This window comes from Taurulus bubalis (genome assembly GCF_910589615.1).
Source record: "Taurulus bubalis genome assembly, chromosome: 5".
Classification (NCBI taxonomy): domain Eukaryota; kingdom Metazoa; phylum Chordata; class Actinopteri; order Perciformes; family Cottidae; genus Taurulus; species Taurulus bubalis.
This window is the reverse complement of record NC_136593.1, coordinates 7,403,491-7,425,596: the sequence shown is the minus strand read 5'-3', so window position 1 is coordinate 7,425,596 and position 22,106 is coordinate 7,403,491. Positions and strand designations below refer to the sequence as shown.

Below are 22,106 nucleotides of genomic sequence, written 5' to 3'. Positions count from 1 at the left end.
GGGGCGCATAAAGACCCATACATGGGTGAAATGTGGTTGCTAAAAACCCGTATTACAGCAGTGATAAAGGGTGGAGGTTCGTCTTACCCATCCCTATGAAAGCGATCACTTTGCAGTTCGCACTGGAAATACATTTTGACTGTTCATTCAATCTTGTATTGGACTTATCCAGTCAACAGTTTTCTACCATTACTGTTGAGCGTATAAAAACACCAGGTGCATTATAAACAAATATCAAGATTCACACTTAAAACTATTCTCAATTAGTGACAGATATTACTGTACATAAGTGGTTGATGGTTAAGGCTTCGTGATTTATGGATCCACAATAGCCATGCACGACTCAATGCCTCTCACCAAAAGCTTTGGACTGGCAGCTTCACAAGGTCTCGTAAGAGGATCCCTTTACTATAGACTTTATTGGCCAATAAACATCAACTCGAGACATTTTATTTGGTAAAATAATCTCTGGTTCATGTGAATGAATTGGCCGTTCCAATTAGCCTCAAAGTATCGACGGAAATTCTCACAGCGATCCTGTGGTATTCGGTGGGTAGACTCTGGTAGCATTATATAAAGATGGTTGTTGATGGCGTGCTGGTATGATGGACACGTTGCACTGAGCAGGCTTTGGGTTCACATTGTCAGAGGTTTAACAAGCATGACTTCTCTAGACAGTTTGAATAGTAACCCGACCTCATAAACGAGAATGATGACACGTGTGAAGAATAAACACAAATATCGCCTCTGTCCTTACCTTCAGGAAACAAGGTAAGGACATGACAACACTGCACTAAAGATTGTAGAAAGAACAATATTGCATTATATTGCTCCTCTTAGTGAGTGTGATTCCATTAGATAAAATGAGCATCTGGGTTGTATGTGTTTAGTCAAAAAGTTTTATCCAGCAGTGATCCGACATTTTTATAGTTGTCACGATTTTATTTGTGTTTGCCTCAACAGAATGGCCTTTTTAAGTATTTAATGTGAATGGATGTATGTCAGAGTGTTTCTTTCATATACACAAAGAGTGGAATCCCTGAAAGCTATCTCTGTTACGGCTATTTGACTGTAGATATAAAATTGACTTATTTAAGGTTTGCAGCTGAGGATCTTGTTATAGACAATTTACTGGGAGGCTCAGGTGGATATCGTGTAGATGGAAATGCAATGAAAATGTAAACTCGGTTCAAAAGGCCTTAATGTGATGCGCGTGATGTTGTGGGCTCGGATATTGGAGATATGTGCAAAGCGACTGTGGCTCAGTGATGAGCAGGGTCGTCTTTCAATCAGAGGATCTGCGGTTCGATCCCCGGGTCTGCTAGCCCATGTCGATGTGTCCTTGACCTAAATTGCTCCCGTAGCTGCGCCTACGGTGTATGAATGGTTGATAATCCTGATGTGGCACCTTGCATGGTAGCTCCTCTCATCAGTGTGTGAATGGGTGAATGATGTCATGTAGTGTTAAGGCGCTTTGAAGAAGACTAGAAAAGCACTATACAAGTACGGGTCCATTTACCAAAGACATGCTGGAAACATCCGCTGCTTAAATGACAGCCATGTCAGTGAAGTTGGTGAAGAATATATGCAAAGTTATTGATAAAGGAATAATTCAGGGACAAAACAAGACCAAAAAGAACGCAACACACTTGTCAGTTGCTTGATTTATTGGAGTTGCCACAAGCTATTTTTGACAGATGTCTTTTCCCTTCAGTGTGTCACTTCACTTGTGCTATTATTTCTGATGATGGGTTAACAATTGTAAATTGTCACATTGCAAATAAATTAATGCAGTGTATGTAGTAAAACAAAAAACATTCCCCTTCCTTATTGTCCAGAATATGTCGGTATGAGGAGCATGCTGAATGGCTTCATGCCATTTTAATCTGTTGAGAAAAATATTCATTATAAGCATGAACCAAAATGGATTATTCTGAAACTATTCCAATTTTAAAGTTAAACCTTACCTCTAACAATAAGTTTAGTAGAACACTCTGCCTGGCCAAAAGAGTTGACTGCAACAACTTTACAGACGCCGCTGTCTTTTGACCGGACTCTGAGAATGTACAAGGAGCACACACCAAATGCGTTGGTGATGTAGTAGTTGTGGTCTGAGTTGATGCAGACGTCGTTCAGGTACCAGGATACAGTGGGCGTAGGGCATCCCCGGACAGCACATGTCATGTAGAGTTTGTAACCTTTTGGTGGTGTGTGGACTTTCAGAGGCACCAAGATGGATGGAGGCCTCTCAAAGCTGATCTCTGATGAATTATCTTTATTTGAAGGTATTGGAACTTGATAGGGGGAGGAAAAAAAAGTATTGAAAATATAGTTTCAGTCACATTTATAATCGTATCGATCCAGAAATGTTTCAGACATTTTCTTGTATTACCCAGCTCTGGAATATAATAGATTCTACGCAATGAAGTAATCAGATTTCAAAGACTGAGAGTCTACAACCCTGATTCCTTCTCTGGGATGTTGTATCTAGGTTTATGTCAACACATCAAAAGGCTCACAGTGACTATGACAACATGCTCACCATCTTACCTTACTAACATGAAATGCTGAGGCTGGTAGTAATGCCTTTTTAGCTCTCAGGTATTTGGTCATAATTGCTATTTGACAAATATGCATTTTGAACTGATGGAGCCATGTTAAAAATCAGGGTACAACTAAAGTCATCAGGATGAATCATTGAGGAACCGTTAATGTTGCACCGAACCATGTAGTAGACATTGGGATATTTTACTGGGTAATTGAAAACCTTGAGTCCACTGATCTTTGGACCGACCAATGATGCCATCCTTTTTTTCACATAGCCTACTAGCATGGCTAAAATTGGGATTGAGGCTCTGTACATAACACATTTACTCCAAATTTGGACTGTAACCACCGCTGATATATTCAATTTCAACAGTTGGTAAAGGTATTAGTGTACTAGGGCAGTTAGGGAGCACATACAGTACTGAAGCTAAACTGCTACTAGGGGGGTGATAGGGGAACAGACAACTTCAGAACTGTTGGGATGGTGTGATTGTTTAGGAGTCTGACTAGTTTTATGGTTACTGAAGTCTGATCTTTCCAAACAAACAGAAGCTGTAATATTGAACTATCATCAAGGCACAGCATTAGCTCTTGCCAAGGCAAGTAAACTCCCAATTAGGGATCGGATGATATTCAGTAAAAACATGCGATTGAGAGATTGGCATTATTGCTTTCTAGTCGCCGATATTTATTGGGCAAGAAACTTAAAAAAGTCCAGTTGTTTGAAAGAGATGTTTTCACAGCAATATAAAAAAAGTTATTAGAGAGGGAATTATTACCTGTTTAACTTCCTAACACTAGCTCTAAGTACCATATACAACATGATTATAACTACAAATGCCGAGCTTCTGAAACCAGGTGATTGTTGGAATAGTAGAACAACTAACCAAGATGGTTTAATTTGTTTTATTTTGTTTCTGTCAAGTTTAAATAGAGACTACTTTTTACAATGAACAGCAAGGTAAAGTTACTGTTTCTGTCAATGTCCAGCCCTGATCATCAGCTGTTGCACATTGGAGTCATGGCTCATGCCTATTTGAAACAGATTAGATTGAGTCAATTATATAATGTTATTGGACATGATGATTCAATATTAATTTTTTAGAGCAGAGTACAACATTCTTACAAACGGATTAAACTTTAAATTGTCAGACACATGTGCCATGGTGCTTTCTTGTAATACCTAAACAGGAACAACTATAATAACCCACCTCTGTTGCTGTTGACGCCCAGTGTAGGTGACTGAGAAGGATCTGAGAGGCCCATATCATTCTTGGCGTAGATCCGGAAATGGTACTGTACCCCAGGAAGGATGTTGTTGACTGTGTATGTGTTAGTGAAGAGGCGGTCTGCTATGTTCTTCCACACTCTGGTGTTGGACTCGCATTGAGACACCACGTAGTAAAGGCGGTCGTCGAGCTCCTCGTCTGGAGAAGGAGCCCATGATATCGCCACTTTGTCGTGGACCGTTTGCTCCAGCGCCACTGGCCCTGGAGTTTTGGGTTCATCTAGCAACACATGCAATACGATGTTAGAGAGGACTGAATCAATTGCTCAACATTTGTTCCATTTTCCCTCCTTTTCTTTTTTAGAAGCCATTTTCCTTAATTTCTTTGCACTGTGGCTGCTTTGAAACCTTCTATAATCTTACCATACTTGAGAAGCCTTGCATTCCTCTGGGATTTGGTCAGGATTACATTTGCATTTGTTAAGTTAATCACATCCTATTACTGCATGTTACATAGTAAGAATTATGTTTCTCATTCCATTTAAAAGGATCACTGTTAATTAGGGTTTGACATTCGGTTGCCAATACATTGGTGTGTCATTGATATTTAATTGGATAAATATGAGCCAATTAATATTGTTGAGTGTCGATATTAATGACGTTCTCCTCTGGCCAGTGGAACCCATCTCAAGCATTTCAATTATTTCCTTGTTGCAAGGAGCGGATTGTCAAACTAACTTGCACATTCTACACAGAACTACACAGCTTTTTCATTCTAAAAACTGCTATGTTGTACATTTGTCTTAGAAGTAGTAGTATGTTTGTTACATTTTTATTGTAATTTTTATATTCTTTTATGTTGACTTTTGCAGTAATTTGCCTATATTTTTATTTCCTCTGAATATTTTGTTTTATATGCACAAAACTATTTCTTTTAAGTGCATAACTTACTTTGCCACAATCCTTATTCGAATTCTGATGCAGATAATATCGGCACACAAATATCACTTATTTTTCCAGAACTTTTCTGCGCTCATCATAGTATATCATAGTTTGTTCTTACCTGTGACTCTGACCTCGATGTCAAATGAAGCCTCACCCACAGAGTTTTTGGCTTTGATCGTGTAAATGGCTGAATCTGAGCGCTTTGATGAGGGGATAATGAGCTGAGACATTCCCTCTGTATTGATGATATTAATACACGGGGGTATTGGCTCATCATCCTTCAGCCAAGTGATCTGAGGTGGAGGTTCAGCCTGGAGACATTAATATTGGGTAAATGAGATGAAGTATGAGGCGTTTGCAGTCATGTCACACTCTAATAAACTCATCACTCAAGAATACGACATGGCTGGAATGGCGGAATGAAATGTGGAATGCACTGACTTGAAAAGATGTAGTATTCACACCATGGCCTCAGCTTGTAGGCTTACCTCATAGCAAATTTTGACACGTGCTGAATTTCCTGCTCTGACAACAATGAAGTCCTCTGGGTCTTTAAAACAAGGTCTCACTGGAAGAAAACAAACAACATGAATGCAGACAGGGAGCAAACATTGCTCTGGATAACATAGTTCAATTATTAATATGCACAACGGAGGAAGTTAACTGCTTACTGTTGGGGTTCTTTGCGCACACCATGGCGGAGGGAGGGCTTGGGTCTCCTGATCCGGACTCATTAATCGCAGAAACCCTGAACTCATACTCTGCTCCCTCAGTGACCTCTTTCACTGCATACTTCACGTCTGAGAATACAATTCAAAGCGTTTCAGGAAAAAGACATGATGAAAAAGAAGCAAATGTCCCTTTTAATCAAAACACGCGTCTTTCTGACAAACCTTCAATTGGTTCATTAAGTGCATTCAGGGCAATCCACAGAGTTGTGTCCTTCTTTCGTTTCTCCAATTGGTAACCAATAATCGGTACTCCTTTGTCGTCCTCCGGGGGGGTCCAGGTCAAGTTGACGCAGGTTTTAGAGGCACTCACCACTGTGGGGGCACCAGGTGAACCGGCGAGTACTAAGGAATGACAAATAGTCAACTGAATTGAGGAAGCTCCTTATTAATAGTTAAGTGGGGATTAAAGGCATGGAATAAATCAAGGACATCTACATGATACCACTGCAGGATATCGCAAACTATTCCTCCTGGAGATGGAGCAATCTTTACAGCAATGATAAAAGGTAGGCTTTCTACAGTGACTAAATAGTTCTGGTGACAAACTATTTGAAGCAATTACAAAACTACCCAGAGGCATTTTCATTTGTTACAACCTGAGGGATATTAACATGGGATTTGCTGAGGAATGGCAAATGAGATCCCCCCCCCCCCCTGCACTTACTCATTATGCCAGCCATAATGCTATCGGCGGTCTCCAGGGTGTCGCTGAGGCCTTCGGGGTTTTCGGCGTAGATGCGGTAGTTGTATTTCTTTCCGTGGGTCACATTCCTGTCTCTGATGGAGGTCTTGTCAGCTGAAACATCCCCAAGTTTCGTCCACAGAGTTTCTCTCGCCTGCTGCCGTTCTATAATATAGTTGGTGACAGCGGAGCCGCCGTCGTCTTTGGGAGGGTTCCATTTAATCTCAATTAAAGATGAGGTTGTTTCAACGGTCTCCACTGGACCCTCCGGAGGACCGGGTCGATCTATCACAAAAATATTGTGTTACATTTCAAATGTAGCGCTATAAATGTGATGCGCAGTAAGGTGATAGTTGTGTTTTTATTTTTGAGCGTGGCCCTGAGTTGAGGGGTAAACTAATACTGGAAATGTAATTTTCTTATCTCCCAGTAGTTCTAACTTTTCTTGTTTTTTTTTCCTACCAAGCACAATAAGTGTAGATGTGGCCTCCACAGCCCCAAATGGGTTTTTGAGTTGGATCTTTATTTCCCCTGCGTCTGTCCGCAGGCAGTCTCTGAGCAGCAGCCGGCTGTGATTGGGCTCCCTCACGATCTTGACTCCTCCTCCGTCTTTGATCTCAGTGCCGTCCTTGAACCAACTGACCACCAAAGACTCCTGAGGAGGAAAAGGCATCTTGAAAGCAGCATTCTGGCCGACTCGTATAATCACAGGTTTGGAGAACTTGTGAAGGTCGTCTGGGTCAAATTCAGGTACGCCTGTGAAACAAAAAATGTAATTCAGTGTAATGCACAGAGGTAGTTGTGGCATTCAATATGGTTCACAACACAGGGGAGTAAATCCTACCTCCGATAGTGACCTTTCCTTGTGTACTCTGATCCCCGGATGCAAAACGATAAACTCCAGAGTCGTCGTCTTTGCAGTTTTGAATTGTCAGCAGGTGAGAGGTTCCATCTTTGGTTATGGTGACCCCAGCACCTGAGTCCAACTAGCAAATAAAATGTTAAAGGGAGAGCATTATACTTTTGTGTGTTGCAAAACAACATTTGCTAAAGGACAAAAACTTCCACTTATGCAAGACAATTAGTTATTTTGTACTTTTAAATTTGTCATTTCTAATGCTGAAAACATAGGAATTATCGTACCTTTGCTCTCCCGATTTACTCTTTAAGTAAAACAATGTGTCCATATTGTAAGTATGTTGTACCTGCTCTCCGTCTCTGAGCCAGCTGCCATCACGGTCAATGTTCATCTTCACTGTTAATTCAGCCGGAGTTCCACGAAGAACATAAACATCAGAAAGTCCACAGGTAATCCCAGGCTCTGGGCAACATAAAACAAAATGACTCACTACTTTGCACCTTCATGTGCAGCATCTTCCAGTTCTGTATGCTCAATAAAAGTACACAAGTACTAATAAATCAGTTACCTACACATATGCTTTTAATCTCTTCTCAATACAATGTATATGGTTCATCATCAAAATCAATGGTTTCCTGTTAATGTTTGAATTGTACCTAACATGTTTTACTCCTTTGAACAATTTGTGAATTCTTCCACCGTGTAAATGGTGAGGAATTGAAAGTATGATCATAACATGAAAAACATCTATACACTAATTGTTTTTCAATAAATGCATTGCAAATAAATGGTTCAAATATTTGTTAAGTGTTATAGTGTTAGAAAGTTAAAGATAAACCCAAGTTTCAAAGCAAGGTCATGACATCAAAAGCAAACACATTGATAAGCAGCAAACATAAAACTTGGCAAACATTGTTAAGAAACCCAATGAGACGACATGAGCAAGTTTGAACAGTGTGAGTCTTTGTTACAGTATTAGTTTATTTAATCTTTTATTTTTTATTTTACACATGATGATTATTGTTATACACCCTCTTTATATACATTTATTATTTGACTTTTGAGAAACTGTTAGAGAAAATACCATAATTTGATTATATATTGGTTAATTTTAAAACACTTGTGTTACTAATAAAATTATTTTTTTAGTTGTTTAATGTCTGTGTTAATTGTACTTTCAGTACATCCCACCTCCTGCATCTGCAAGTGGCGGATCAAGCCTTTCACAGCGAACGACTTCCTCGACTGATTTGCCTAACAGCAAGGACAACAGTAAGTCATTTAAACTTTGCTTAGTCATTTACTCCCTCCATGTGATTCGCTCCCTTGTTGTCACACTTACCACTTCCTGAGTCTGCAGCTGGTGCTGCTGATGATTGGACTGAATCATCTGAATGACCTATCAGTGATCACACACAGTATGAAGACAGTTGAGATGTGTACCTGCCCTCATGAATGTGTGTATACTTTGTTCTGATAAAAGGTTTTGTGTAATTTAAGATTCAAGACCATTTTCCAAAGTATGCCATAGTGTTGCACCTTTTGGAAATGTCGTTAGGGTGGTGGAGTGGGAGGAGTTTAGATTTTTCCATTGTAATGTTGCATTTGAAAGTTTTCTTTTCATGAAAACTAAATTTTTTCTAAATGCTCTCCTGGGTGTTTTAGTTGCCAAATTTACGGGTCACTGCCTTCACCCTTACTGTAATTACACTTTGAACCATGCTGCTTTGCATTCCAATAATATTGCCAGTTTTGAACATACAGAGATGAAACAAAATTAAGTTGAATCCACTCCACTCATTTGGGATTTTCTTTCAAAACAGCAGTGGTGGACGGAGGAAATTAAACAGATTAATTGGCACAGATGGGACATTTTACAAACTATTGTTATCGACAGGAATGGGCTCCGGCAGTCTATACTTTGAATTATGTTTCAATGTAGACTAAAATGGATTTGGTGAATGGACCCTCATTTATATTGCGTCATTCTGGTCTTGAATTTATAACGCAACTCTGAGCTCTTTGTCCACGATACAAAACGGTTAAACGGGGAAGAAAATAATTAATTCAACTGTTACTTTATCTCTTCCAAATAATCAAGCCACAAAACTATCATGAAATGAAATCGCTCACTTTAGGATTCTGTTTATCAGATTAATATGAGCTATTCATTTTGGTATGTATTAATTTGTTTGATGTTCAGTGATCCAGATTTATTTATCTAGGTATTATTACTTTTAATTAGATGTTCAGTTATCCAATTTGTAAAATCCGTAAGGAGTCAGAGATTGAGCATTTGGATTGATTGTTGCTACGAACTACTTTTACCATTTTAAAGACCATGTTTCTATTATTAACTGTTCCAAACAGTCTGCACATGCAAATACACTAAAGCCATTACAACATTAACATACAGACATAATATTGAGATGGATCAGGCATGTTTCAAATCTCTGCATGAGTTATATATTGCAGGGACATGTCTGCTTTATGTATGGTGGAAAACAATCATAAACATATTTAAAAACTACAGCATGCTTTAAACAATAGTGTGACTTAAAAAAAAGAAGGCTAAAACATGCAGAAGCACTGCATGAGAGCAAGAGAGCAACAATAAGGCTTTATTCACACAAAATCAGGCACGTCGGCAGAAAAACGCCAGTCCTTTCATCCACTTTCATGTGTGCAGTGCGTATAAGATGCGTCACTGGGGATTGCAAAAATATCAACACAGTATCCTGTGGCAAAAAGCTCAATCAACTTTTGGAGAAAAGCAACGCAGTGCATTTGGGTTCAATGCAGCCTAAAGAAGCAGCCAATCACATAATGAGCTGACAACACAACAGGAAATACAGCCCAAATATTACAGGAACAACAGTTTTGATGCACAGTTTATTTTTTTAATATCAGGATAAAGGAACTTACTACTGAGACCATTATAGTTGAAATAGCTGTCATATTCCGCTCAGAATGCATGCGGAGGTTGTCGCAACAATTCAAGTTTCTTACCAGTTATTTCTACCTCCACAACAGGTGGATCCGCCACTGCAGCTGGTTCGCTTACAATTCCTAACAAGCATTAAAACTAGTTAGTGGTAGCCATATCAACAAAATATCACAGCAAGTGATTTATGCAAATGGATACGAAAAGGATATTGTAATAATTAACTTTTCCCCCAAACCATTTTCTGAAATCATGTGGACTTAATTTAATATACTGTTAATACTGTTGCTGCCTATGGTGCCATTTTTAGAAAGATGTAAAAGAAATACAGTAATCGCATATATTGATATTAACGTCAAGAGCTACTGTTTATTACTGATTATCCCATTCGTATTAGCCTTAACTAAAATAGACGAGTTTCCAATACAGCATCCTTGTTTGTGAATTGAAGATAGTGTTTCCTAAACGTCGTGGTCGGCATTCTTACTTGGCTCAGCGTCTTTAGCTGCCTGTGGTTCAGCCTGAATGGGTGCAAGAGCTGGAGGAGATTCAGGTGGAGGTGCAGCTGCCGCCGCTATGATCTGCTCTTTCCTTTCTTCTCTCTCCTTCACTAATTTAGTTTGCTGCTCTTCGGCAACCTTCTGCAGATCCATCCCAGATCCTCCTGCCCTTGTGGTTTTCCTCGCTGTTTTTTTGCCCTTTTGTGCATCTTTATCAGCTGTATACAAAAACAATGAAAGGGACCACTTTTCAGAATGAATCAGGAATATTTTTCTTTCCCATTATTATTCCATGAGAAACCATGACCATTAACCATGATTGAATCATATAGATTCATGTTCTGGAGTATAATATCTTACCTTCAACAATAAGCCATGCATTGCAAGATTTTATTCCTGCGCAGGCGGAATAAATTCCTTTGTCTACTATCAAGCAGTCTTTGACCACTAGCCTGTGAATGAGCTTGTCTTCTGAGACCTGGATATCATATTTATCGTCTTGTTCCAGCGGTAAATTCTTGCCAAACCACAAAATCTTTGAAAAGGGATTGGACAGGACACACTCGAAGACGGCATCTTCTCTCTCTATTGCCTTCACTTCCTGAATCTTCACCAAGTAGTCCACCATGGGGACTGAAAAATAGCAAGCAATGCATTTTACAGTAAAATGTATGTTATATTTGCATGAATGATAATTATTAGAGAAAACTTTAGAATTAGGGCTATTTTATTTTTAAACATCGAAGACATTATATTCCTCTGCTTCAATTTGGGAGACGCATTTGTTGTGCGTGTAAGGGTAACTTACTTTTAAAGTCAGTGGAAAACATATTCACATCCCCTACATCCAACTGGTACAGTCCAGCATCGTCTGGCATTAGGTCCCTCAAACTGAAAATATACTTTTTCCCCACTCGTTTAAGAGTGTGCTTCATCTGATCTCCCAACTCCTTTGTATATGGAACCATTACACCATCCTGTGGGGATAATAATGTAAATTACAGTTAGTCTGCTTCAACTTGTGCTTGCAAGGAAATAGCTGAATAAATGCCAATCATTTGAGTTCAAATAGAAAGCATCATAGCAGTATTTGATCAAAACATTTTCAACCGTATGGCCATAAAATCTAGGAGACTGTTTATTGATTGTTGTGTTTTTAATCTCTTAGCAAAATGAGGTGTCTCAGAGGTAGGAGTTAACTAGTGGATGGGCCCAATGATGCTGGTCCATCGAGGACTTACTCCAGATAACTTGATGCATATTTACAAGAACTGGCCAGATTGCAATTAAATCAGTAAATTAATTAATAAGGGGGCCTTGAGGATGGCTCCAGTTGATTTATTTGAGTAACTTGCTTCTCTTTAGTGTTGTAGGGCTACTATCATTTTGTTTTCACACCAACCTTGTACAGGAATATTGAGCTGCTTGGTTCATTAAGGTCCATGTCAATCTCAAAGGATGCAGTGCCATCTGCATTGACATGGATGTGTTTCAGGTTAGACAGGTTGCTGACAAACTAGGACAAAAACAGAATGAGACATAAGTTTTCTTACAGAATTGCCTTCTTATAACAGTCAACATTTTGGTTTTTCTGTAGCTAAGCAGCTTCAAACCTCATAATCAAGGCAAACCTATCAAAATGAGAATACGACAAACCTCAGCTTGTTCTTCCTCCCTGTCTTTCTTCATTTCATTAAGTTTCTTTAGCATCCAACGAAAGTCAGTCACTCCAAACTCGGCACAGATGCGGTCATAGTCTTTCTTGTCGGAGCTCATTAAGAGCTCCCAAAATTTAGGATCGATCTCTCCATCTTTTTTCTCAGGTTGCTCAGATTTCGGCCGGACGTTACTGGAAATGAAAAGAGGGAGCATTTAGTTGAGAAACACCAGAAATCTTTTGAAACACAGAAGCCGTCAACACTTGTAACACAACCCCACCTTCTCCTTTTTAGTACAGTCTTAAAATTCCCATCGGGGGATTCAGCTGCTTCCTGCTGGACTTTGTTCTTTTTGAAACCAACTGAAAGCAGAAAAGAGGATTCTCACATTATTATACAATCATGTAACTAAATAACAGACACGAGGGACTGCAGAGATTCAAATTGGGATCCACGGTTACTCAATTTGAAGTAGCTTTGGGAATGCTTGAGTCTACAAGCTGTATCAGATGAAATTATATTACTTAAATCCCTTTGTCATATTCGTTAAATGCAGACATTTCTTACCTGCAATGACGTTCAGAACAACTGTCACAATGGCTTGTCCAAATTCATTTTTGGCAAAGCATTTATAGGTGTCGGCTTGATCTGGCTTGACATTTGGCATCTGGAAGACATAAGACGCGCTCAGTAAACTAAACCTAGTGGGTGAAATAGTTTGTCAGTTTTTCCCAACCTTTTTTAGTCTTGTTATGCACCCACACAGCCCCATCAGATCAGTTCAAGTACACATTATTCAACGTGTTTTTTTTTTGTTTGTTTTTTTTACTCCAAATTTATTTATATTTTTTGGTTCCATTTCTACTTTGTTTTTTAAGTTGAAGAAACTGTATTTTTCAACTATTTAACCAATTATTTTAGAAAACTATTCAACTGCTGTGCTCCTGGTTTTAATGCCTTCACTTTATCATGTGGTGTTAAGTTGTTAAAACTCACCCAGGTCCCTTATCAGCCTATCACAGCTAGTTTATTGGATTAGTGGATATATTTAAATATTTTCCCAAATTAGCGTAGCTGTTTCCCTGTACCCTCCCCCCCCCCAAATGCAAATGGACCCATTTGGGTATTAACCCCGTTTGGGAGCCACTGTTGTGGAGTATCCAATGAAAAGTGATCTAATGCATTCCAATGTGACGTCTTGCACCAGACGGACCAATTTGATTGAAACACTCAGAACAATTTCCAGTCCTTGCACTCTACTTGATTGGTCGATGGCCCCTTGATGTGTAACATGCATGCCTTAAGTTACATTGACTGGATATGTTGGTGGACGTGTTCAGTCCATTTAATGTAACTGACGTTGGAGTGCGCGCCTCCCAAGATGCGTTAAATCACCTTTTTTATAGAAAAAGTAATTGGCAAAGCAAAGTGATGGGTCAGAAGGCTGAATGACATTGATATTATGAAATTGATTTTTTTTTTGTGCCCTATCGCATTCTCTGTGAATTAATCTATTTTTCTCGGGGCTATTTTTTTTTTGTGCCACTCCCTTACTGCATAGTATCACTGTCATTTGATAGCCCTTTTTCGCTTGCCTCAAATGTATGCTCATTGGAATTGGGATCATATTTAGTCTGATATCTTGATGTATCGGACACATCTCCATTATTTCTGCTCCACGTTACGGTCGGCTGTGGGTCTCCAGTGACAATCGCTTTAAAATAAGCAAATTTGCCTGTAGAAAGAAAAAGAAAAGACAAGGTCACCTCACGGTGGAAAATATGTCTTATACAAAGTTACACCAACATAGATTTAGCTAATCTTATAACTTTCCTGGTTTTAAATTGAAGCCAGTGTGTGTTTAATTCTATCTGACTAGCACAGGAGTTGTGGGTGTTTGCTGGCCCATTGCACAAACGTCATGGATCTAATCCATTATGCAGAATCATGGAAATTCCACCATATCATATTCTGTGGTATTCGTTTTTTTTAATGATTCTCATGCTATCAGACGTACCCTCTTGAATGGTCAAAGCAATCGGCTTGCGGGTGAAGTCTGGATGGCTCTTCCCCTCTGGCAGCATCTCGATAAACTGCGTAATCATCACCCCGGGGACCCTCGATTTTATCTTTATCCCCACTGTCGGCATCGGGAAAAATAAATGTCAGTGACAGCACATGTGACACTTGAAAAGAGAAGAGAATGAGAAACGTAACCATCAATCGTTGTTTTGTAATCAACTCATCACCCTCATGATCCATGCTGAAATACATTCTAATAGATGATATATTAGAATGTGTGATGTTACTCAGTATATCAGTTACTTATCATCCAGAGCTGTGTGTTTGTGGCTCTGCTGTATAAGTCTTGCTTGTGTCACATGTTTACGACATTTACATTTCAATAGCTTCATCCTGTTAACCTTTTTTTTTTCTCCTTCTTGGGAATCCATGCCTAACTTTCAACCTGAGAACAGATATGTAGTGATGCACCTACATATCTACGCACAAATCATATGTACGCTCATACAGTGTATTAATAAACCGATTGCACGTCATGCCTTCGTGAGGAGGGAGGGGGGAAAAAAGATAGTTGGTGACGGCTTCTCTGTTGTCCGCTAAGCCTACCTTCTTTACCATTCTCTGCAGCAGGATCTGATAAGGCACATGTTAAAGAGCATACACAGCACGTCAGCATGGTTTTTACATTCCACGAAGGATCAGACTTAAATAGTGAAACTGAGGGACAGGAAATCAAATACAAACACAGAGCAGCATTTGGCGCAGCCCGGGTAAAACTGAAATGTTTTCAACATTTAGTTCTGGTTTCTCTATCAGGTTTCAGCTATATACAATAGGTTGTGTGTAATGTGTCTTATCAATGCACAAACACACACATGAATATGGATTCTAATTTTCCGATGCAGTGGAGCGTTAACCCTGTAAAGTTCATTTGCTCCTCAGTGGACACTATTATGATCAGTCTGCTATATATGTTTACCTACTTTATGAGCTCCTGTTGGCCTCTTGTAAAGTCTAAACACGGTTGCTAATTGACAAATTGCGGCCTTGAACTTTAAGAGTGAAGTCAGATTTTAGGAGCATCACTGGGAAAGGCAGCTGCATTTTGTGTAGGTAAGATGAAGCCTTTATACCAGCAGCTATTTAATCATCTGAGGCAGATGGTTATTAGATATAGGCTATTCTCCATTTCCTTTAGATTTATTCACAAATGGATCTCCTTGCCAACCTCATTCTATCAATTGTGTTCGACTCTGATCTGGAATTGTGTCATCTTATTACTTTGTCAGAGTCTGTCGAGGAGATCAAACTTACTCGTCACGTCTGTGTATCTAATTGATCTTCAGAGTTTGAAGGAAAAGAAACCAGACGTAAACTTGATATAGGACGTTCCTTCTGTAGAAAATGAGATTTTACTTGAGTGTGTACCTTGGCCGATGCCTGTCCCATCCGTCACTTTTGTTCTTCGAAACATCTTAGATCCTTTGACTCCTTGATAGATTCAGCAAGATTCTCCAAACTGCAACAGAGAATGGAAGGGATCTATTTAAAAAAAAACAAGATGATTACGTATCTTTTCAGAGTACAGTTAATAATTCACTGGTAGCTTTCAAGCATTATTTTGCTGTAAATTTGTAGAATCTTTGAAAGCTATTGTATTTGTGTAAGAATTCAATTTAGGTCGACGAAGTCCCGGCTTAGAGCCTCAATTGATGTTAAAGGAAGGATGTTTGTATTGAGCCTCTCGTTTTGATACCTCAATTTGTACTTTATTTGATCAAGTGCACTGTGCTCCTCCAGTTTATTGAGCTATTGTGGAGATAATAAAAGATTTGCAAGCCTCTTTGAATAGCTAGGATTGGTTAAATGTGTGTAAATTACTGTTAAATTCCTGAAAAGACTGTTTAGTTGATCAAAAGGAAGAAAGTTGCAGCTTCTCCCAAAAACAGGCACATGCGCTACAAAGGGAAACAAAAGTAACACCAGGTATGGAAGCAGATGTTTTTATTGTCACAAATGCTTTTTGTTTAAAATAAAAACGCTCTCCCCAAACATTACCATGAATAGCTGCAGTGAAAGGCTCAAAACATGATCATCTGTGTATGCCATGCAGCTGCTTGCTGTATCTCAAGTGTTATCACATTCCCGAGATTAAAAACCTCTTAAAATTGGACCTGGAGTGTAAAGTTTCATCAACCTCATGATGTAATTTCTGAGCAGGTTTTAACTTTCATTATTCAAGTGTTCCGTCACATTAAGCTGCAGCAGGCTGGCGTGATGTTAAATTTATGACATGCTTATCAAGTGAATTCTTTTTAATGATCTGTCAGATCCAGTCGCAGCAGGGGTCTCTGATAGTACATGGCAATATTTCATTGCCCACGTGGTTGCTAAACTTAGAATGACGAATGTCACTTCACTAAAATAGATTAATGGAATATTAATTGCAATCGAGTAAGTGTTGCTAATCGCTTAAGTGGATTTACAGACATGTTACTATTTTTTTAGATAGCCAACAATATGATAGTCATGTGAAGTGAATATATATATGTGTGTGTGTGTGTGTGTGTGTGTGTATATATATATATATATATATATATTTATTTATTTTATACTTGCATCATTTTTGCCCAAAAAAACCTGCACTTGCCTCTCTCCAATTGTTGCATTGTGACTGTAAGACACAATCACACCAATACCAGTAACATCTGTTATTTCAACCAGTATTGATTCTAATAAAGTTGCTGTTCTATGAAATTATGGGAAGTCAAAATAGAGTAGTAATTTACTTAATACTGCTATTTACAAAAGTATATATTTTGCCTCTTACATGTTTTTGTAGACCTCTATGATACGCACAATACGTTTTAGTGACTACCATTGAAAGTAAACAAACTTTATTTCCTAGAAAGCTCCACAGAAGACCTTTTTAATTGGTATTTGATCGGAGTAGGTTTAGCAAACAGTTTGGTAATTTAATTTAAGCTGAAGTAAAGAGTACTTGCTATTAGAGCAACCTGCCTGCCGAGGCAATCATGTTGACTTTGTTAAGACAGTCGATCAATATAATATACCTTCCAAAACAGGTAATGAAGAAGTAAATAGAAATAATTATAATTTGAAAATCTCATCTTTTCCAAGCCGTTTTTTATTGTATGACACTCATCATAATTACAGTGTAGGTTAAAATGTTAGTTTTCTAATGCATGGTAATAAAAAAGTGGCAGGCAGCGTATTGCCTGGATTTAAAATGCATTTTCTGTTACAGCTACAAGAATGTCCTGCTATTTCCTGTAGCTTTTGATAGATCTTTGGTTTAAAGCTTTGGGGGAGAGATGGTCATGTTCCCTCATGTTCTCTTGTAGATTGTAATCACAGCACCTACCGCTAACATTAACACCACCACAGACATATTGTCTGCTATTAAAACAATCCCATTGCAGACGAGAAGTATGCTCTTCTGGTGCATTGTGAAAAGTCTGTGCATTGTATATGAGTTATGTATCTTTGATCTAATGGCAGAGCCTGGTGTGAACACAGTACAGCAGCTGTAAATAAGAAGTGCACACCAGTCACTGTGGCGTCACCCCTGGGTTTGTGTATTGTCGTTATGAAGCCTTGATTTTGGCTTTTGCCATCTGGGTTTGTTTGTAACCAGAAGTGACAATCACAAGGTAGCCCTGTCCAAAAGCATATCCTACTATATGGTCTATTTGACTCTAAATGGGAACATCATTTAATAAATAAACATCATGCTGTTTTGGAGAAGACTTGAAACTAGCGAATCATTCTATAAACTTATGTTTACTATAATAAATCAACTGAGGAGTCAGGTCGTTATCTCAGAGACTTGTATACAATCAGACTTATTTTTGTAACCGGAGGAGTCGCCCCCTGCTGGCTATTAGAACAAAATGCAAGTTTAAGGCAGCTCACATTGGCTTCACGGTTCAGCCCCGGAGGTACCTCAAGGTGAATAGAACAGACACTGGGTCTCACTGGCTGACCGAGCAGCTGCATGACGGACAGACCAGCTGACTTCACTGTCTATGCTGTTGATAGCATTTCTGATATGCTCCTGCAGCTGATGGGCCAGTGCCTTTTCAAAACTAAATCCTGAATTCCAGCTAAAGAGCTCAACCCTACATTTTTGTTTGACAGACGTACTAAATAAACCACCAGATTATTGCAGTCGTTTCGTAGAGCTGTTGTTAAATGCAACCAATACAAATTTAATTGAATTAGTGGCATGCGTTTTATTATTGGGGGGAAAACAGCCTTTTATTGAAAGTTACACTGTGAAAGAAAAAGGAATTTGAATGAACAATTGCATGACATTCATCAGTGTGAATTAATGTTCCACACAACTGTTGACACTGTTGCCATCGTGTTGATAAAATAGACACATTGAACCTTTATTCCTGACATGTTTGACCTCTCCCATGTATAGTATTTGTATAAGGCTAACACCACCCAGTATTGGCACGTGATGTTCTTGGGTGTCGACGGACCACATGGAAGATGAGCAAACTGGATTGTCATACGATATGTCACATGCCACATAAAACTGTGAACATCCCATCTTGAACCTCTTAATATGCATGTAAATCACTGTTGACATTATGAGTGAGTCGTAATGGGGTGAAACCTGCCTGTCTAGATCATCTTAGACAGATGTATATATATCGCTATAATAAGATGATCTAGACACACACACCCCAACTCTCCATCTCTTGACATGTCATTGCAAATAAATCGATGTCTCAAGGATTTTACTTTCTCAAGAGTTACTCTACATGGTAACAGATATTGTGCTGTATATTGTAAATATAATGAGCACTGCTCTCGAACTTTATCTTTTTTTTTTTCACACTAATTGCTGTGCTCTGAAATTCCGAGTGTGAGAAGTCAAAGAAGATATTTTTGCACTCGAAATGCATTTTTAGCTCCTCTCTTTCACTGTAAAAGTTTGCATGGCGTGTGAACAGCCTCCTCGCTATGAGAGTTGTTTTTTTATGGCGTTCACATGTCCTGTGTTGCACGCTGCTGTTAAGGCTACCAGCTGCTCATGTGACCAGCGCTGAAATACGGCACGGGACTGAGACTAAGAGGATCATAAAAATAATTAGAGGCAAGACACTACTAAGGGCATGTTCAAAAAGCACATGGCTATCTATGGAGATGATGTCAATGCTTAGCATGCATCATATCTGAGTGGCAGGTTTGCTTGATTTTGGGTTATTACCAGGTTCTCTTTTTGCCTTAGTCACAGAGACATTTTATGGTTTGCGATGCATCTTTTTCAGTGAGCAGATGAAGCGGAATCTGGGCAGTGTTGAGGTAAATATATGAAAGTGAAAGCTTGGAGTTAAAAAAACAAGAAAGGTGTCCTTTTAAAAGTATTTTCTTTAAGCTGTCAGAGAAAAATCAGGCAGGAACAGCCATGTAGTCATTTGATGTCTTATTATCTAACAATCTGTGTGTGATGGAAAGTATAGATAGAATTATGAATTTTAGTCAAATGAATACATTTTAAAGTGACCACACAAACTCGTGAGGTAAGAAGCAACTGTTGCAATTGGACGTGTACATGAGCATATATTTGCATCTATGAATCACTCAGATAACCTTTTGATATCTGATTTATATTTGCACAAAGTTTACACGAAACATGAATCCAAAAAGTACATATATGAGTAAACACTTGAGCAGCAAAATGTGAAAGTCTCCCATCATGCTTTTAAATTCTGTGAATGATGGAAAATAAAATGTGGACTTTACAAAGCACACTTCCTACAACAAGGCAGCTCCATTGTGTCTATAGGCAAACACTTTCCACAGTTTGCCACATTGACTCCGTGTTATCTTTGGGCTTGAGAGTGAATCGGCCACAGGATTAGTTCAGTGTCGACTGATGCCAAGGCTAAATATTTAACACCTCCGTCTCAGAATGGTGTTGTATGTAAGCTGGATGATGAACTTACCTCAGTACTCCTGTGATCCTCTTGAGTGGTGCTACTTCCCAGTCTGATATTTGAGTGTTGCCTCTCTGGTCTTTAAGCTATTTAATGCTTACAGGAATGCCAATGACTCTGCGACAAGCACCCACGTTGTCATGACATGGAGCCTGCCAAGAAAGGGGATTGCTGTTTTGTTTTTGGCATAAATCACAACCGCCAGCAAGGGGGGAGGAGGGAGCCTCTCGGTGGGATGACCAGGACTCTGGCTTTTTCTGACAAATGCACGGGGGGCGACTGAGGCTCAGTGGGAGAGCGGGGTCGTCCTTCAATCAGAGGATCGGCGGTTCGATCCCCTGGTCCATGTCAATGTGTCCTTATGCGAGACACTTAACCCCAAATTGCTCCTTAACGTGTAGTGAATGGTGAGATAGCCCTGATGGGCAGGTGACAACTTGCATGGTAGCCCCTGCCGTCACTGTGTGAATGGGTGAATGATGTAATGTAGTGTTAAAGCGCTTTAAGTGGTTGGAAGACTAGAAAAGCGCTATACGAATGCAGTCCATCCATTTACCATTTCTCAGAATGCTCTGAATGATTTTTTTCTCTCTTAAATTGTCATATCAATTCATAGATGCTCCAATGTGTGCTATACTACTTGCATGACATTTGTCTTTTGAGTACATCTTGTTTTGTAATAGTTTTTACAAATGATTTGAATCCAGATGCTTTCACTATATTTTACAATGAGTTACTTCCTCCATTTCTGTGTGGTCTTTCTTTTGGCTTGATGGCTTTTGGTTAGTTTTGTGAGTTACTGTATGTCTAGGTGTTTAAGAAAATATTACATCTCATTTTATTATTGCGATATATGTTTTGTGATACTGTATCACTTCCCAAAAACACTGTACTGGGAGAATTTTTTTATTTTGACTGTGTATTTTAAATGCACACACACTCACACACAGTCTGTTCACTGTTAAAGAAACTTGCAAGCAATATTATATAGATTTTTTTTTGTTTACTGATGTAGCCAAATATACATTCCTGCTATGATGTCAAGACCCTGACTGGGAGCCATCAGTAGCGTCTGTGGCCTTCGTGTTCGCTGTGTGTCTCGCACCGGTCTCAAGAGGTCACACACGGAAGACTCTTCTCATTTTTTTTTATCTTCATTTCATCTGATCCCTCCAATACAACACAACGACATGGCCATCTGGAATGAAGCAGGAAAGTGGCGAACGAGAGTGGTGGGATAAACGGTTGGCAATGGCTTTTTACATAATCATCTCTTTGCAAGTAACTATTATACACTTCATTAATTACGTGAGTAATTATTATACACTTAACAAATAATGCGGCATTGCTGGGTCGGAGCTCCATCACAAGAACAAAATATAAAGCTGTCTTTTTGCTAGTAAATGTGTCTGGGCAAAATGCTTGTCAACAATCCAACACGTATTGTATATCTGTTATACACACTTCACCTTGAGGATATCAACCTAAATGTGAGAAAGCCTTGACGCCATTCCTCATGGCGTCTGGGTTGCTGGCACTTGAAACCAGTAGCCAGTTATTGTGGTCTTAGTAATAACAGAGCTATGCTTAGTTTGAGCACGATTATGTGTGCGAGGATATTTCAAGCAGTGTAATTAAAGTGAATGCGTGGCACAGGAACTATGACTGTTCTCAGGCATGGGAAGCTGATATGAGAGGCTTGATGTTCCTGAAGGCATTTACTGCCCAAGGTCACTGAAGTCAGGAGCTTAGAATTCTACCCTGTAAAAAAAAAAGGACAAAACAACCGGACAACACAACAGCATGCAACATGGACAAAGGTAACCCCACACGGGTGTTGGCAACATTCTTATTTTATTTGAAGTGTATACTGTGCTGGTCTAATTAGTTATTAAACCTAAACTTCAATAACATTGCAAAAAGATTCGGACCTAGTGTGGAAAAAAACATCTACTGCATCAATGTATTTGATGTTGTAAAAGGAAGGTTTCTTTCATTATGTCCAATTGAAGAAA

At 39.0% G+C, this 22,106-nt stretch overlaps 1 protein-coding gene across 2 annotated transcripts; it reads right to left on the bottom strand.

Moving 5' to 3' along the window:
• Positions 1-1,646: 1,646 nt before the first annotated feature.
• Positions 1,647-20,138, bottom strand: igfn1.4 (immunoglobulin like and fibronectin type III domain containing 1, tandem duplicate 4). 2 transcript variants are annotated; one of them, XM_079218975.1, is made up of 23 exons: positions 20,101-20,138; positions 15,545-15,635; positions 14,112-14,234; positions 13,690-13,829; positions 12,662-12,761; positions 12,375-12,456; positions 12,093-12,285; positions 11,839-11,952; positions 11,245-11,413; positions 10,797-11,069; positions 10,424-10,654; positions 10,002-10,061; positions 7,339-7,454; positions 6,978-7,119; positions 6,596-6,889; positions 6,116-6,418; positions 5,614-5,793; positions 5,392-5,520; positions 5,209-5,288; positions 4,839-5,031; positions 3,759-4,055; positions 1,968-2,294; positions 1,647-1,886 (listed from the first exon to the last, which is right to left on the bottom strand). In XM_079218975.1, exons 2-23 carry the CDS (start codon positions 15,588-15,590, stop codon positions 1,882-1,884), a joined length of 3,597 nt encoding a protein of 1,198 aa, XP_079075101.1. In that variant the 5' UTR covers positions 15,591-15,635; positions 20,101-20,138; the 3' UTR covers positions 1,647-1,881. The 2 variants fall into 2 exon arrangements, with proteins under 2 accessions (XP_079075101.1, XP_079075102.1); XM_079218976.1 differs by having other exon boundaries at positions 15,545-15,658; positions 20,101-20,131.
• Between the last annotated feature and the right edge of the window lie 1,968 nt (positions 20,139-22,106).